The sequence below is a fragment of the Rhinolophus sinicus genome, chromosome 10, assembly GCF_057876585.1.
Source record: "Rhinolophus sinicus isolate RSI-liver-muscle chromosome 10, RSI-T2T, whole genome shotgun sequence".
Classification (NCBI taxonomy): domain Eukaryota; kingdom Metazoa; phylum Chordata; class Mammalia; order Chiroptera; family Rhinolophidae; genus Rhinolophus; species Rhinolophus sinicus.
Window position 1 is genome coordinate 6,938,026 of NC_142510.1, and position 15,159 is coordinate 6,953,184.

The following is a 15,159-nucleotide window of genomic DNA, read 5'->3' on the forward strand; positions in this document are numbered from 1 at the left end:
GCGTAAACATTCAGTCCATAATGTGTTAAAAAATCCAGTCATGTTTCAAAGAAATATTTTGGTGGTTGACACAGTAATAGGATAATAAGAAAAACAATTTCAATGATAAGCTCGCACTGTTGAATGTATGATGGTCAGACAAGTTGAATTTGTTTTAACTTTATTTTGCTATTGGTTTTTAGCTTGTAAATCTGAAAGGCAAGTGAGTTTGAAGTTGGTATTACCACACAGGCAGAATAAAACACATATGTAATTTTTCATACCATTACATACAGGCTCTTTCTGTTTATTCATTTGTTTACCTGCCAGGATAGCCCTCAAGTAACTGATTTTCAGAGTTTAATAAATTTGATCCACTCAAAACTGACACAAATTGATTTATCCCCACCAATCTGAAGGCAACTGTGGTTGAACAGAAGGCATTTAGGGAGAATTAAGTGGGAGCTGTCAAGATTAAACAAAGCTTCCCCATTTGTGTGTGGTAGAGGAATAGCTAACATGAGCGTTTCTTATCCTGTGTGGCAACTCATTAAAACCCGAACAGCGATTTAGGTGCTTGCTGATGTTATAAACTAACATCACGTAGGCTTTTTAACATCCAAAGGATGTTTTTCACCAAACTCCAGTTACAAGCTATGATGCTCTTTTAACAGATTTTCGTGAAGAAGAAAATGAGCCCTTTCATTTTAAAATAGTACTTTAACCTCTGCCCTATCCCTGTCGTGTTTGATTTTATACACTAGAACTGGTTTGTTTTGAGAAAGCGTTCTCTTCAAGGCAGACTTGTATTCAGCTACTCGTTAATTTAAGATGCAGTGGGAAACGCTTGGACCTGGAGGTCAGACAAAACGGGGTTTGAGTTCTGGCACCAATTTCTATTAGCACAGTGACTGGGGAGCTTTCTCATTATTTCCAGTTCAGTTTATTTACTGAGTTGCCTACGTAGGCATTTCTCATATTTTATCATCGAGTCTTCAAAATCTTACTGCGGATTAGGTATTAGGCTACATATTTTTTTTAAGTTTTAAGTATTTCAGCACTTTGGAAACCTGAAAAACTTAAAAGCATAAAAAACACCAAAAATAGGCTAACGATTAATAAAATGAATACACAGCCAGCTTACGAACTAGAACATTAGCAACGGTGTTGAAGCCGCCTGTGTGCCAGTTTCACTTAGGGGTTTAAGGGCATATGACAAAATCCAAATAGCAGCGGCATATATAGTTTTCTCTCTCAGGTAATGAGGAGTTTGGAGATAGGGATTCCTGTGACCCAGGCTTTCCTAGCCTTGTTCGTCACCTTTAGGATGTGGCCTTTTTTTCCTTTTTACAAAACGGCTGCTGGAGCTGGAGGCATCACGTCTGAGTTCCACGAAGGAGGAAAGGCCAGTGGCAAAAGGGCTTTTCAGGAAGGCCCACCCAGTGACTTCCATTCCAGAGACCAGAATTGTACTGGAGAGTGTAGTTATCAGCAAAGACCATTTTTGCTGCCGTCAAAGTGTGGGTTCGGTTAGGAAGGGAGAAAAGACAGAAGGGCATTTAGGTGGGCAGCTAACCCCTTGTCCCTGACAGCGAAACACTCTTTTTAAATTTTTTTTTAAATTAAAGTTGATTGGGGTGGCAACTGTTACTGAAGTTGCATAGGTTTCGAGCGTACCATTCTCTAATACATCATCTATATATATCTGGTTGTGTGTTCACCTTCCATCACCATATATTTGATCCCTTTACCCACCCCCTTACCCTCTGGTAACCACTCAAGTATTGTCTGTCTCTATGCATTTTTGTTTCTTCATTTGTTTGTCTTGTTCCTTTGTTATTTTCAGTTTTATACCCACGTATCAGTGAAATCATATGGTTCTCGACTTTTTCTGCCTGATTTATTTCGCTTAGTATTATAATCTCAAGATCCATCCATGTTATTGCAAATGGCACTATTTCATCTTTTCTTATGGCAGAAGAGTATTTCACTGTGTATATATACCACATCTTCTTTATCCATTCATCTATCGAAGGACACGTTGGTTGTTTCCATGTCTTGGCCGTAAATAAAGCTGCAATGAACATCAGAGCACATATATCTTTACGGATAAATGTTTTCATATTTTTTGAGTGGATACCCAGGAGAGGGATTGCTGGGTCATGCTAAACACTACCTTAAAGTAAGAGTTTTTGTTGTTTTTTTAATTGCATCTCTTTATTATTTTCTATATATGTATGTGTTCTTCAGAAATACGAGCTTATTTTATGTGGTTTTAAACTTCGTGTAAAGGGTATCATATCCTATATATCTTCTTCCACAACTTGCTTTTCCCCCCTCACTCAGCTGTATGTTAGAGCCATCTGCTTTCACAGATAGCATTACAGTTCATTTATTTCAGTGTTGGAGAGTATTTCAGTATATGACAGTACAATCATTTACTTGTCCATTATGTTGTTGTTGGACATATAAGAGGTTTTCCGTTTCTTGCTACTGTATCTTCCCTTTTCTGTTCCATTGATTAATCAACTGATTAATTTTCTCCTTGTTATGGGTGTTATTTTCCTACTTATTTGCATTTCTGGTAATTTTTGGCTGGATTCCAGACATAGTGAATTTTACCTGGTTGGATGCTAAATATTTTTGTCTTCCTCTAAATATTTTTGAGCCATTCTAGGACACGGTTAAGTTACTCGGAAACAACTAGTCCTTTCTGTCTTGCTTTTAAGTTTCTTAGGCAGGACCAGAGCAGTTTGGTTCGGTGCTCATTTTGCCCACTACTCAAGCAAACCCCTGGAGTAGTCTACGCAGTGGCGTTCCTCTCTGACTGGTGGGCACCATGTGAGGGCACAGAGAGGAGCTGACTGCCTGCAACTTGCAAGAGGGCTCTTACCAGAACCCGACCAGGCCGGTACCCAGAACTCAGACCTCCAGCCCCCAGAACTGCAAGAAATCAGTGTCTGATGTTCATACGCCATCCAGTCTGTGGTGTGTTTTTACAGCAGCCCAAAGTGACCAAGACGTGTCACTGTGTGATTTCTCACGTGGCAAAAGCCAGCTCTTCAACCAGTTGCTTTTATTCATGTAATGTTTCTTATTAGTTAAACGATTCCCATGAAAATATGTTGAAAGGCGTATCTGCCGTTACTCAAAACATTTTGTTTCTAAAGCATAGCGGTCATTTGTACATAGTTCTTGAATCATGTGTTTGTAAGAATGTCTCTATGTTGTCATGTTTTAAATCCTGTTGACTGTTTGACCATAGATCGCAGGTGAGCCGGTCAGCACACACCCCGTGATTGGCGTTATACACAGTTAACTGTGAACCCGTTCCTCGCATTCCAGCAGCTGTCTTCTTTGGCCATTTAGTGTCTTTTATCCCACACACATTCACATGCCTGGCCTGCTTTTCGACGGTGATTTTTTTCTGATGGCTTGTGTGAACAGATCAGCAGTGGCCAACTAATTCCTTCCTCTAATGAAGGGCGAGTGAACGAGCATGCCCGTTTCAAACACCGCTCTGAATGGAGCGTAAACAAGCAGTAAAGCTCACCGGCAGTGAGTGGGGTCCCTTTATCACTCCTAACGATGGCTACTCTCTCCACTCACGTGATTCTCCACAGCTCTCCACAAACAGGTCTGTCGCAGTCCACTTATTTTACAGGAAAGTATCCAAAGGAGGATTTATTTCTTTCTGCCCATGTTTTTTAAAGTCTGATATAAAACCATTTTGAGTGTCTCTGGTGCCATTTATGAGGCAGAACAGCTCTTTCTGATGATTTAGCTCGTCCGCTGTCCTGCCCGCCAGATTGGAAGTACCATCCAGCTAGCTGGCCTGAAGTTACAGGTGTATTTTGTCATCACTGGGTCCCCTTCTATTGCTGTGTCAGGCAACGCTCCTGGGTTAGAAATGGGAGTGTTACCTAGAGCGCTGCTGCCTCTTAGAGCTGTTACGCAAATTATTACAGAACACATTGAGTAGTTGTGGACCCTTCGCCTTTTCTCCTTTATCAGGTGAGGAAAGCCAGTGCATCCCTTAGGAAAGGGTTTGGCTGCAATTAACAGACCATCCACGTATTGGCAGCTTAAACACATAGATTCCGCACTTCACCGGCCCAGCAGTGCCCTTGGGGACCCCGGTCCCCCGACTTTGAGCACCATCGTCCTCAGCATTCCGGCTTTCATCTTCTGGTTTGTTGCCTGGGGACCTCAGGGTGGTCGTGTTGACCACATGCGGGTCCCCTTTTGTCAGGAAAGCAGACATGTCCCTGGGACTGTGCCCTCTGTGTTCACCTGCACCCCGACTTCTCATCAGTCAGATCCGGGTCACATGGCCATTCCTGGACTCCAGGGAGTTTTGGGAAACAGGGAAAAGGAATGTGTTATTGGCTTGCATCAGTCACGGTCCAGTTTAGCGAGGCTTGGCACATGGCTGCCCCAAGCGAAATTTGGTTTCTTTTGGCAAGGAGGAAGGGAGCACGGCGTCGGCCACAGCTGTGCACTCTTCATCGCGCTCATCCACCGCACCACCCACAGGTAGATGCCGTATCACCACCAGGATCCAGGAGGAGCCCGTCACCTCTTTGCCAAACTCATTGACGAGTATGTTGCGTCCCCTGTCTCTTAGGGGGGAAAAGCAATGAAATACTTTAAATAAATACAAGGTCCAAAGAGGCCTGGCCCTGCCCACCTCCTGTGGTCTGGTCTTGTATGTCCTTCTCCGTGTGTCTGTGTACCAGCCCCCTGTCCTTTTAAACAGCCTCACACCTTGTACTCGCCTGTCCCACCACAGGGCCTTGGCACCTGCTGAGAACTGTCTCCTTCACCCCCACCCCGTCCCGAATAGCTTCATGACCCACCCAGGAAAGCTGCCCCCGACCTTCTCAACAGGCGCACAACCCCTGATAAACGAAGGTTCGAGCTTCCAGTACCCCTGTCGTCATCACACTAATGATACATGCTACTTTTATACCTATTTGTGGGCCCTTTTTCCTGTCCTTATCCTCAGTAGACATTGAGCTCCATGGGACCAAGGACCAGGCCTGATTATACTCCTGATCTGAATTCTTTAAGAACGTTTTGGCTGCAGGTTTAAACAAAAAAAAAAGTAGCTTCAATAAAGTGGGGCTTGTTTTTCTTCCATAACAGGTCTGAATCTTGGCATTGATTCAGTTGCTTAGCACTGTCACCATCAGTGTGTCTGCCATGTTTTTTGTGACTTGACTCATGGTTGCAGGATGGCTGCTGTGGCCCAGCCATCTCCCCCATGTTTATGACAACAAGAAGGAAGTTTGGGAGGCAGTCCCAGTAACATCGCGCCCTTTTTCCGAGAAAGCAGGTTTCCCCAGACTCTGCCCAGCCAATTTCTGTCTATGTCACCTTGTCACTTGGCCACTTTTAGCTAGAAAGGAGTCTGGAAACCATGTTTTCCAGCCCCTATACGGGAAGTGACCAAGGGAGGAAAGGGGAGGTAGGCTAGCACACCAGTTGTGGTCTGCCCTCTCCACCCCTGTTGCCCCAGCATTGACCTAAACAAGTACTGTGGTATTATTAGTGGGCAGGTAGGAAGAACTCACCTACTGTGATTATTTGCTCATTCACTCATTCATTGTCCCGTATGAGCCAGGCTCCACTAGTCACTCTACACGCACATTTTCTTAATCTCATGATGGTGCTGGCAAGTTAGACAGTACACTTATTTGGGGATTAGAAATGGAATCTTGAAAAGAAGACGTGACTTGCCTCAGGTCATGCAGCTCTCTGTGGGGCAGAACTGGTGCTCAGACCCAAAGCCTTCTCCCTCCGGATCCCTCTCACCTCCCACAATGCTCCACTGCCTCCCAGACCTGTTACAGCTGATCCTACGAAAATTGCCACATTTTACTTTTTTATACCAGAGGGCAATGATTGTTAGCCTGCCAGAGGTTACTTTCCACATCCAATATGTGGGCAGAAACAGTTGGCTAATAATACTGCAGCTGTGATTTCGGGTGATTTTGCATTTGGGGGTCTAATAAGGTGACACACATTTCATGAGCGGGGTTCTAATTTTTAGTTCAGGGCTCTGTCGGGTACGCTATTTAATAAGCATTTACCCAGGGGTTAGTCTGGACTCTTAACACTCTAAATACTTTGCATAATTTGCTCCTGTTTCGGTAGGTAAGGCACATTGCCAGGGGCTTTTCTGCCCTTTATTATTCCTGAGAATCCCGGCGTTCTTCGTGCAAAATAAATGAAACAATGATCATCTGTATTCATCTCCACAACTTACATTATGCCTTCGTGAACTAAAATATTCAGAGAGATTTCATTCCCGCACCCGTTTTTGTTTTTTTCTTTAAATCGTGTGTGTGTTGTGTGTGTGAGAGATTATAAAAGTAATAGATGCTCAATTGAAAAAAATTTGGGAAGAATGAGAAAAATCACTCATAATTCTATACCACCCAGAGGTAATAACTATTAATATTTTGGGCGTGTTTCCTTCCTAATATTAAAAAAAAATTATTTCGCAAAGCTGAGTTCATACATTATTTATATAGTTCTGTGTGCTGTGATTTTTCATGGAACATCATCAACAAGCCTCCTTGTTAGTACAGGCATAGGTGGTGAATGGCTGTATAATGTCCCTTCATAAAGAATCGCCGTCCTTCAGGATTTTGAAATGCTCACGAAAAAACAATGGTACAGCACCTTCAGTAAAAATGTTTTCAGTGCTATTTTTACATACTTTAAGACAGAAACATTTTCTTGATACCTGTGCGTCAGGACCTGTCTCTTAACACTGAGAAGATTTTGTAAATGTGTTTTGTGGAGTTACGCACCAGACAGAAAGGTCTACTCCCTTTCCGCCCGTCTCCCCTTTCCTCCAGCAGTCCCTTTCAGAGTGTCTAAGGTCTTCCTCATTGTACGGTTCTCCACGATTGCGTCCTGTTCCCCTGGCCCATCTTACGGGTAGTGATTTCCCCTGGTCAGCACTAGGGTGCTGACCTCAGGTCCGCATTTATCCAGAGGGCAGCACGAAAGCGCCTGCACCACGCAGCCATCCTCCTTTCCTCTTCCCAATGGCTTCCGAGAAGGGTGACTCAGCGCGCTGGGGGGGCGGGGGGGGGGGTCTGAGCTCGCGTTTACAGAGGGATTTCTGTCATTTCTCCCTCCCCTGGGGCTGATGCCAGAGTTAGTATGGAGAACATGTTTCCTAGTTGTGTTTGTTTTGGTTTTGTGGTTCAAGGCCTGGAAAATAGTTTGTCCTACTCCATGGGGTAATGTGTGCTATAAATATGAGAACTTCTTAGAGGAGAGTTTTTTGGTGTGTTTTTTTAATTTTTAGAAGTAGGTATTTCATGTATTTCCTTCAAAAGACATTATTCGATCCTTTCAACGTGGAAACTCATGGAGTCACCCGGGGTTCCCTCTCTTCTCCCTGATCACGTTCACTGGCGTCTGCTCAGATGGTGTGTGCACCCTTTTCCATTCATAGCTGACAGCACCCGCTGTGGAGTCAGGCTGGGTTAACCTGGATGGGAGCTGAATTTCGGGTTGCCAGATTTAGCAAATACAAATACATACAGGAATGCAAATACTGTGTGGGATGTAGTTATACTAAAAAAGTATCCATTTGAATTCACAATTCACTGGATGTCTCGTATTTTATCTAGCATCCCTACCCGGGTTAAAATCCAGCCATGCCTCTTATGAACTCTGTGACCTTGAATGAGTGTCTCCCCTGTGCCTCAGTTTCCCCGTTTGTATTACTACTTCTGCTGCATAGGGTTCTGGCAGGAGCCAGTAAGACCATCTGTGTAAAGCACCTAGCTCAGTGCCGAGTACATAATAGGCACTCCAAAAGGGTAAGCTTTTGATTATTCTGGCATGTCCACTCTTCACTGCCCCACTTCCCAGAAAGCGCCAGGCCTTTTCTGCCACCTGCCTGTCTCGCTGCTGTTCCTTAGCTAGGAAAGTCCCCTTCTATTTTTAGCAGGCCCTAATTGCTCCTAAGCCTTTTGTTGTTGTTCTTATTTCTCATTTCTCTCTCTCTCTCTCTCTGTCACTATTAGCTTCAGGCGTACAAAACAATGTATTAGTTAGACAGTTACACCCCTCACAAAGTGATAACCCCCTCCCCCAATCTACTACCCCTCTGACATCGTATCCAGCTGTTACAGTTCCGCTGACTCTATTCCCTATGCTGTGCTCCACATCCTGTGACTATATACATATTAAATTATAGTTGCACAAATCGGTAGCCACAATATTGCCACGGGGATACGAAAGACTGTTTGGGGAATATAATCAATAATGTTGTAAAGATTTTATAGGGTGTCCAACGGGCACTTGTATTAGGGAGACCACTTCAGGGACAGTGTAGATGCCTGACCCCTGCGTTGTACACCTGAAGCCGAAACTGCTAAGCCTTTTGTTTGGCTGGAGTGTTGCTGTCTCTGGGAAGGCTCTCTCACACGCCGTCTGGGTTGGTGACCCCCACTTGTGCTTCCACAGGGCCTGGTGCTCCCATCACCTAACTCGACAATTCATCTGATGCCACATGGTCATTGCCTGCTTTTGGTTCCCCTCTAGATTTGAGCTCCAAGAGAACAAAGATAACATCTAACTTATGCTAGTGTGGCCATGGCCCAGCACACAGTAGGAGAGTAGCTGTGTGTTGAATAAATGCCTAGTTGAACACAAATAATGTCTGTTCTTCTCGCCCTATGATGACTGGGGCTTTTACGATTTCGCCTCTCACTTTGAAAGAACAGTGGCTATATTTGGAGTTCAACTGTGAAACTTCTATTAAGTTTTCATTAGGTTGTATATTTAAAATCCCAAATGGGACCAAAGATTTTGGGTCATAGCTAGAGTTCAGATTATGAAATGGAATCTTAAAGTGAAAAGAGGCAGTCATTCTAAATAAGACCTTTTCACACATCCGACACCCCAGCAGTTCTAAACAGAGGTGAGTTGGGCTCCTTTCTTGCTCTCAGGCAACTTGCCAGTGCCAGAGGTGAATCTGCTTAGAACTTCCTGGCACTGCTTGGTCGCGGGACATTGCACTGTCTCTTGCCAGTATCAGCCTGGAGCCACGTCTGGCATGTACCAAGTGCCTAGTAGGAGTTTGTTAAATTAATATTCCATCATTATCTTACAGTGGTACCAAAGCTGGCTCTAAGGAATATAAATACCAGGGAGGTGGTCACTTTGGGGGGAAACAATTTATGGGGGACGTGGGCCAGTAGTAACAAGTTCACACAGTGACAGAACATTTACGTATTTTCTCCTCCGTGTTTTCTTACTCAAACAGGACAAAGCTTACACACATCCCCACATTTAGATGGTCTCCTTTCTCCCCATTTGTAGTATCACAGCCCTGCTCCAGCTTTCATCACCTCTTGGCTGAAAACCATAAAATCGCCTCTCTGACATCGTCTCTCCCTTCACTCACCTCCCTCAGAACCGTCCTGTCTGCCTTCGGCAGGTAAATCTTCACGAGGACACAGTCCTGCTAACATGACACCCTTCTCAGGACACGTCAGGACTCCCCCACCCTCCCTGCCTCCCTCTCCTGTACAGTGCAGGTGCCTGGGTCATTGGACATTATTTTCAGAAGTACACATCACTTAAACTCTGGACACGGGGCAACCATGCTGGGTCACGGTCCAGTCCCAGAACAGCCGGCGTGGCTCTGGGTGTGCCTGCAGTGACAGAAACCCAAACAGGCTTTCCAAAAAACGGTGAGCTGCTTGGGTGGTGGACCTTAGCTGGCCTCAATTCCGCAGAATATCTAAAACAGCCTTGCAAAAAGAACAAAGTTAGAGGACTCACACTTCCGATTTTAAACTTCCTAGAAAGCTACAGTAATGAAAACACTGGGGCACTGGCATATGGACAGACGCAGATAGATAGATCAGTGGTATATAATTGAGAGTCCAGAAATAAACCCTCACGTTTAGGGTCAATTGATTTCTGACCAGGTTGCCAAGATACTTCAGTGGGGAAAGGGCAGTCTTTATTACAAACAGTGCAGGGGCAACTGGACACCCACATGCAAATGACTGGATCTACCTCTTTTTATTTATTTTAGTAGAATTAAATATAAGAATATGTCCATGAGATATGGGAATTCTCAACTCTTAGGCATCTGACAACATAAGTAAAAGTAAATGAACATAAAAGTTGGCGGAATTACAAGGAGAAATGGATCGATCCAGAGTCACAGACTTAACCAAGTCTTCAAGAAATTGGTGTAGATCAATAGGCCAAAAGCAAGGAATAATTAAATAGGAGATTTGAATCATACCATTAACAAGTTGGAGTGAGTGGAGATGTAAAGAATCCCATATTCAGCAATCAGAGAATGCACATAAGCTCACGCGGGATATTTGGAAAAACTGGTATGTACTTGGCTGTAAAGGAAATCTCGCTGCTGCTCATGTCTCTACAGTCATCGTTTCTGAAATGGTTCTGTCTTTTCCCTCGGTGTCTTTCCTCCGTTAGTTCTACCAGCTCCTGTTTCACTTCTGCCTATTTTATGATCCTCTAGACTGAATTTCTTTATTTCTGCTTTCTGGTCTTAGCTGTAATTTCCTCATAAAGACTTTTTTGCTTCCTTTTTAAATTCACGGTAGAAATGAAATGTTGGGTGTAATTTTCACCTGCTTGTGGCAGCTTTTTCCAGGTGAGTCTTCATCATCCCTACAGAAGGTGGGCTGCTCATTGCCGTCATGTTTCTTACGCTGCCTTTGCATGATACCAAGCACATTCCCCAGGACTGACACAGTGCAGGAATGACGGCCTGTCCCCACTTTGCTTTTCTCAGTAATGCTTCATAACACCTGAAACAGATGGGTGCGCCTCTAAAATTTCCTCGACAAATTATCCAACTCCCAGTTTGAATGGAAGAATTTGTGTGTTTTTGGCTCACAGCTTGTCCCCCAGTAACTAAATCAGTGCCTTATATGTAGTCGGCACTCAATAAATATTTGTTGAATAAATTGGCACCGGGGGGGGGGGGGGCTCAAAAAAAAAGATGTGAATTGAATTGGTCATTTTAAAGCCCATTTAGTGAAGTTTTAATATGTTATAGGAAGTGTGGAAGCCAGGAATCAGAGGGAGGAGGGTCCCCACACGCTTTCCAACTCTTTATGGAAATAATTATCTCCACACTGAATCCTGTGTGCCGGCAGCGAGGTGCTTAATAATACGAAGACACTGAGCCCTTGCACGCTCACACTCTTGGTGGAATATAAAATGTCTCTTGCCCTGTATCAGGGGCATTTGGTGACATGCATGTGCCAGTTAGCCAAGCCATCTGGACTCTAAGAATTTTTCCCATTAAAGTGCACACACAGTCTGCAGGGCTGCCAGTTTAGTAAGAAAACCTTCCGTTTGGGACTCCTGTTCAAAGCTGGGTCCACGCACCGCAGGGGCGCACAAGATGACCCACTGAGATGGGGCAGAAAGGTTACAACTATTTATTTTTTATCTAAATAAAAGAAATTAAGCTTCACTCATATTTAATGCTACAGCAGTGCTGGGTCACATGGCCACTTAGGCATTGAATTTTCAATGCATCCTGAGGGGAACCCCTGGGGACAAGGGTCCTTCCATGTCACTTGTTGATTTGCTTTTAGCTTATGGTTACTTTTTTTTTTTTTTTTTTGGAGGCGGGTGCAGCTCACAGTGGCCTATGTGGGAATTGAACAGGCAACTTTGGTGTTATTAACACCTGGTTATACCCAACTGAGCTAACCGGCCACCCTGCTTATGGTTACTTTTGCAGTTTCCATGTGCCTGGTTGAATAGATTTCTAGATTATGCTCTTATGTTAGTAAATGCACAAACAGCCTCAGCCACTTCAGGACGTGACCCTCACTCTTCCAGGGGCGCCCTGGCGGAAGGAGCAGACAGAGGACCTGCAGCGGGTGCTGCGGCGCGTGGACAGGGAGATCCCGCTGGTCCTGGTCAGCGGCAACCACGACGTGGGCAACGCCCCCACCCCCGAGACCATCGCCGAGTTCCAGCAGACTTGGGGAGACGACTATTTCAGCTTCTGGGTGGGCGGCGTCCTGTTCCTGGTCCTCAACTCCCAGTTCCTGTGCGACGCCTCCCGCTGCGCCGCCCTGAAGCAGGCCCAGGACCGGTGGCTGGAGCAGCAGCTGAGCACCGCGGGGCAGCGCCAGTGCCGGCACGCCGTCGTCTTCCAGCACATTCCGCTGTTCCTCCGAAGCATCGACGAGGACGACGATTACTTCAACCTCTCCAAGACCGTTCGGAAGGAGATGGCCGACAAGTTCCTCAAAGCAGGTAGTGTCTGGGCGGAAGGGTGGTCGGAAGAGGTTTCCAGATCCTCCTGCCCGTCTACAGCCTGGCAAAGGGGAGCGAGGATGGGGCGTTGGGCAGAACTAGGTCCTGATCCCAGCTCTCAGCTCTGTCTGTCATTCACTGGCTCTGTGGTCTTGGACAAGCAGCATAGCCCCTTCTGGGCCTCAGTTTCCTCATCTGTGAAATGGGAATAGCAGAAGTAGCTCTCATAGGCTGGTTGTGCGGATTAAATGAGAAGTGGCCTGTAAAGCATTAGAACAGTTTGCCCCTAGCCTACAAGTCTTAAAGTTGTGGCAGCTGTGAGTAGCTGAGAATAGGGGCCCTGCAGGTAGGGGTTATTGGGGTGGGGCGTCTGAGTGTGGCTCTGTGTGCTCTGGAAGAGGGAAGATGCCAGAGGCACCTTTTCTGATTCCTCTGAAAAGCAGGAACTTGCTGGAGGTCAGGTGACCTTGGAGACCAAGCTTCACACTGGTGTTAGATGTATAACCTGGGAAATCCTGGGGCGGGGCTGTAACGGGCAGGTAGGTCCTGGGGCCTCCTCGGTTTTCCTTTTGAGAGGACTGAGTTCTCCGCCAGAACCAGGAGAAAGAAGGGTATTTAGTGTGATTGCACCTTGCTGTACATTTTTAACTGGTCATACATGTGACACATGCGTGCGTGCACACTCACACAAAATGAAGACGCTCCCTTTGTAGAGATCCCAGGTTCCAGGGGTGCTGTGTGTGGGACTAGCTGGCACACCTCATTTCTCCTGGTAGCATCTGCAGTATTCCTCTCACAAAAGACAGTATGTTCTGAGCCAATCCCGAGTTACCAGTGACTTGGCAGGATTCCAGTTTTGACAAATGGTGTTTCTCTTGTTTTGGTCCTAATGCCTCCTTTTAGATCTTTCCAGTGTGTATTTCATCAGACTTTTCTAAAATTTAAATATATGCGTTTATTTGTTAGGGGGTAGGGAGAGGGAGGTGGCCTGACCCAGGAGCAAGCATTCATTAAAAAAAAAAAAAAAAAATCCTGGCACTCTCTTTTCATCTTTGAGCATTAAATGTGTTCGCATTTACTTGTGGAAAGTACAATAGGCCCTTCTATATTTTTGAGGCATTTTACAAAAAGCTTGCATAATTGGAGACATTTTCCAACTGTTCCGTGGAGATGAAGTTAGAAAACTTTTATTAAGGCTTTTGAAATTTTATGCCATGCTTGAGTTGGTGCAGAAAACCGTTCTGCTGACAAGGAAACGAGGTGTCAGGATGGCATCAGCACGCCATGGAGACTATTTTGTAACAGAGAATAACGTCAGAGAGAACATTTAATGCCACTGAAATGATTCCTTTCATATCAGATGTTAAATGGTGCAGACGCTGGTCTTTGTTCTCCGTTCTTGTCAACCAGTTTTGAGTGGCGTGTGGTTCTGGGTTTCCCATTGTGGGATGGAACACGTGCATCCACTGCTTTAGGCCACCATTATATCTCACCTGGGTCATAGCAACAGCTCTGAGCTGGCCCCCCTGCCCCACTCACCCCATTCCCGTCCCTTCTCACCTGGCAGCCAGGGGGGCATGTTATGGCTCCACACCTCCATCGTTCTGAGGCCCCTCACCCCCAAAGAAGGCCAGCTCCTCACCCTGCCTCGTCATCTCACCTGGCCAACACCTTCTGTATGAGGTGCCCCCCAGCCGCTCCCTGAGTCCTCCCTCGTCTTTCCCGGATCCCAGCAGATCGGTACATCTTGACTTGTCTGAGTCTCAGCTCCTTGAGCACAGCGACGCTGTTATCGTCACCACTGCATTCAGGGGGCTCCGGTCTTAGCTCGTAACAAAGTGCCTCGTCAACATTTGTGGGATGAATGGAGACCTGAAACCCTCTGACTCCTGCTCCTGCCCTCAGTGGCCGAGTGCCACAGCCCTGCCTTTGATGGACACCCGCTGTGTGCCAGGCAGAGAGCAGACCAGGTCCCTGTTCTCGCAGAACTCCAGGCACAGCGTTTCGTGGTGTGTCCGAGTGTCAGCACACATCACTTGGGCCTTGGTAAAGCCACTGGTGCGTCTTCCGCTCTGTTCCATGTGCTGGCTTTCCAGGTTCACTCGGCAGTCAGTTTCTCTCTGCAATATTCCCACCAGGCAGCACCTTAACGTATGAGAAGGTTACCTCTTCTTGGCTACCGGCCTTAGGATTTCACCTAACTAAACCTGCTCACGAGGAAAACCAGAGAGATTGGTGCCCTTGCTGCAGTCACCTTTCAGTTTTAGTGGCGTCACCGAACCAGGCTTAATGGCCTTTCCGACAGAGAACAAACTGTGGGCAACGTCCGGAAGAGGTCTGGATGTGGCAGGCTGAGTGACCTCCTGGGTGGGCAGCCCAGGTAGGTCGGCTGTCATGGGGAATTGTAGGCACCCGGGACTCAGGAACGCAGGAGGTTGCTTGGGTCACAGCAGTGTAGTTTGAACTCATTTTGGAAAGCCAGAAGTTCAAGTGACGTTTTGTAAAATTCATGAACTTAAAGATCGAGATATCATTGGGGTGATGGTGGCAGATGGTGTTTAACCCTGCCTCGGCTTTCCCCCAGACAAATATTATTCCCTCATATGATTTCAGGCTCATTTATCTCCTTGTGCTAAAATGCCAGTACTCAAAAATATGTCAGAAGCTCATCGTAGCTTTTAATTATGATAATTGTGTTGTTATAAAATACCCTTTGAAAGAGCACATCCCTCCTCAAACCACCATGGAGGTAAAACCCAGCTTCCTTCCCGCACGCTTAATGAATAATTCTGAATCATTGTGTGGGATGAATAAGTGATTTAATAACGAGCATCAACAATCATCTCACATTGTTGCATTAACTTCTAAATGGGACGAGGT

The 15,159-nt window shown here is 45.7% G+C and overlaps 1 protein-coding gene across 2 annotated transcripts in view; it reads left to right on the plus strand.

Annotated features, from left to right (window-relative positions):
• Positions 1-15,159, plus strand: part of CPPED1 (calcineurin like phosphoesterase domain containing 1) — a 77,013-nt gene that overhangs the window by 36,134 nt on the left and 25,720 nt on the right. Inside the window, exon 3 of one of the 2 annotated variants that reach the window (XM_019750676.3) lies at positions 11,857-12,279. The exons of the other annotated variant lie outside the window; for it this stretch is intronic. Within the exon in view, the coding sequence (XP_019606235.3) occupies positions 11,857-12,279 (423 nt within the window). The remainder of the gene's footprint in view (positions 1-11,856; positions 12,280-15,159) is intronic. 2 annotated transcript variants of the gene reach the window in all.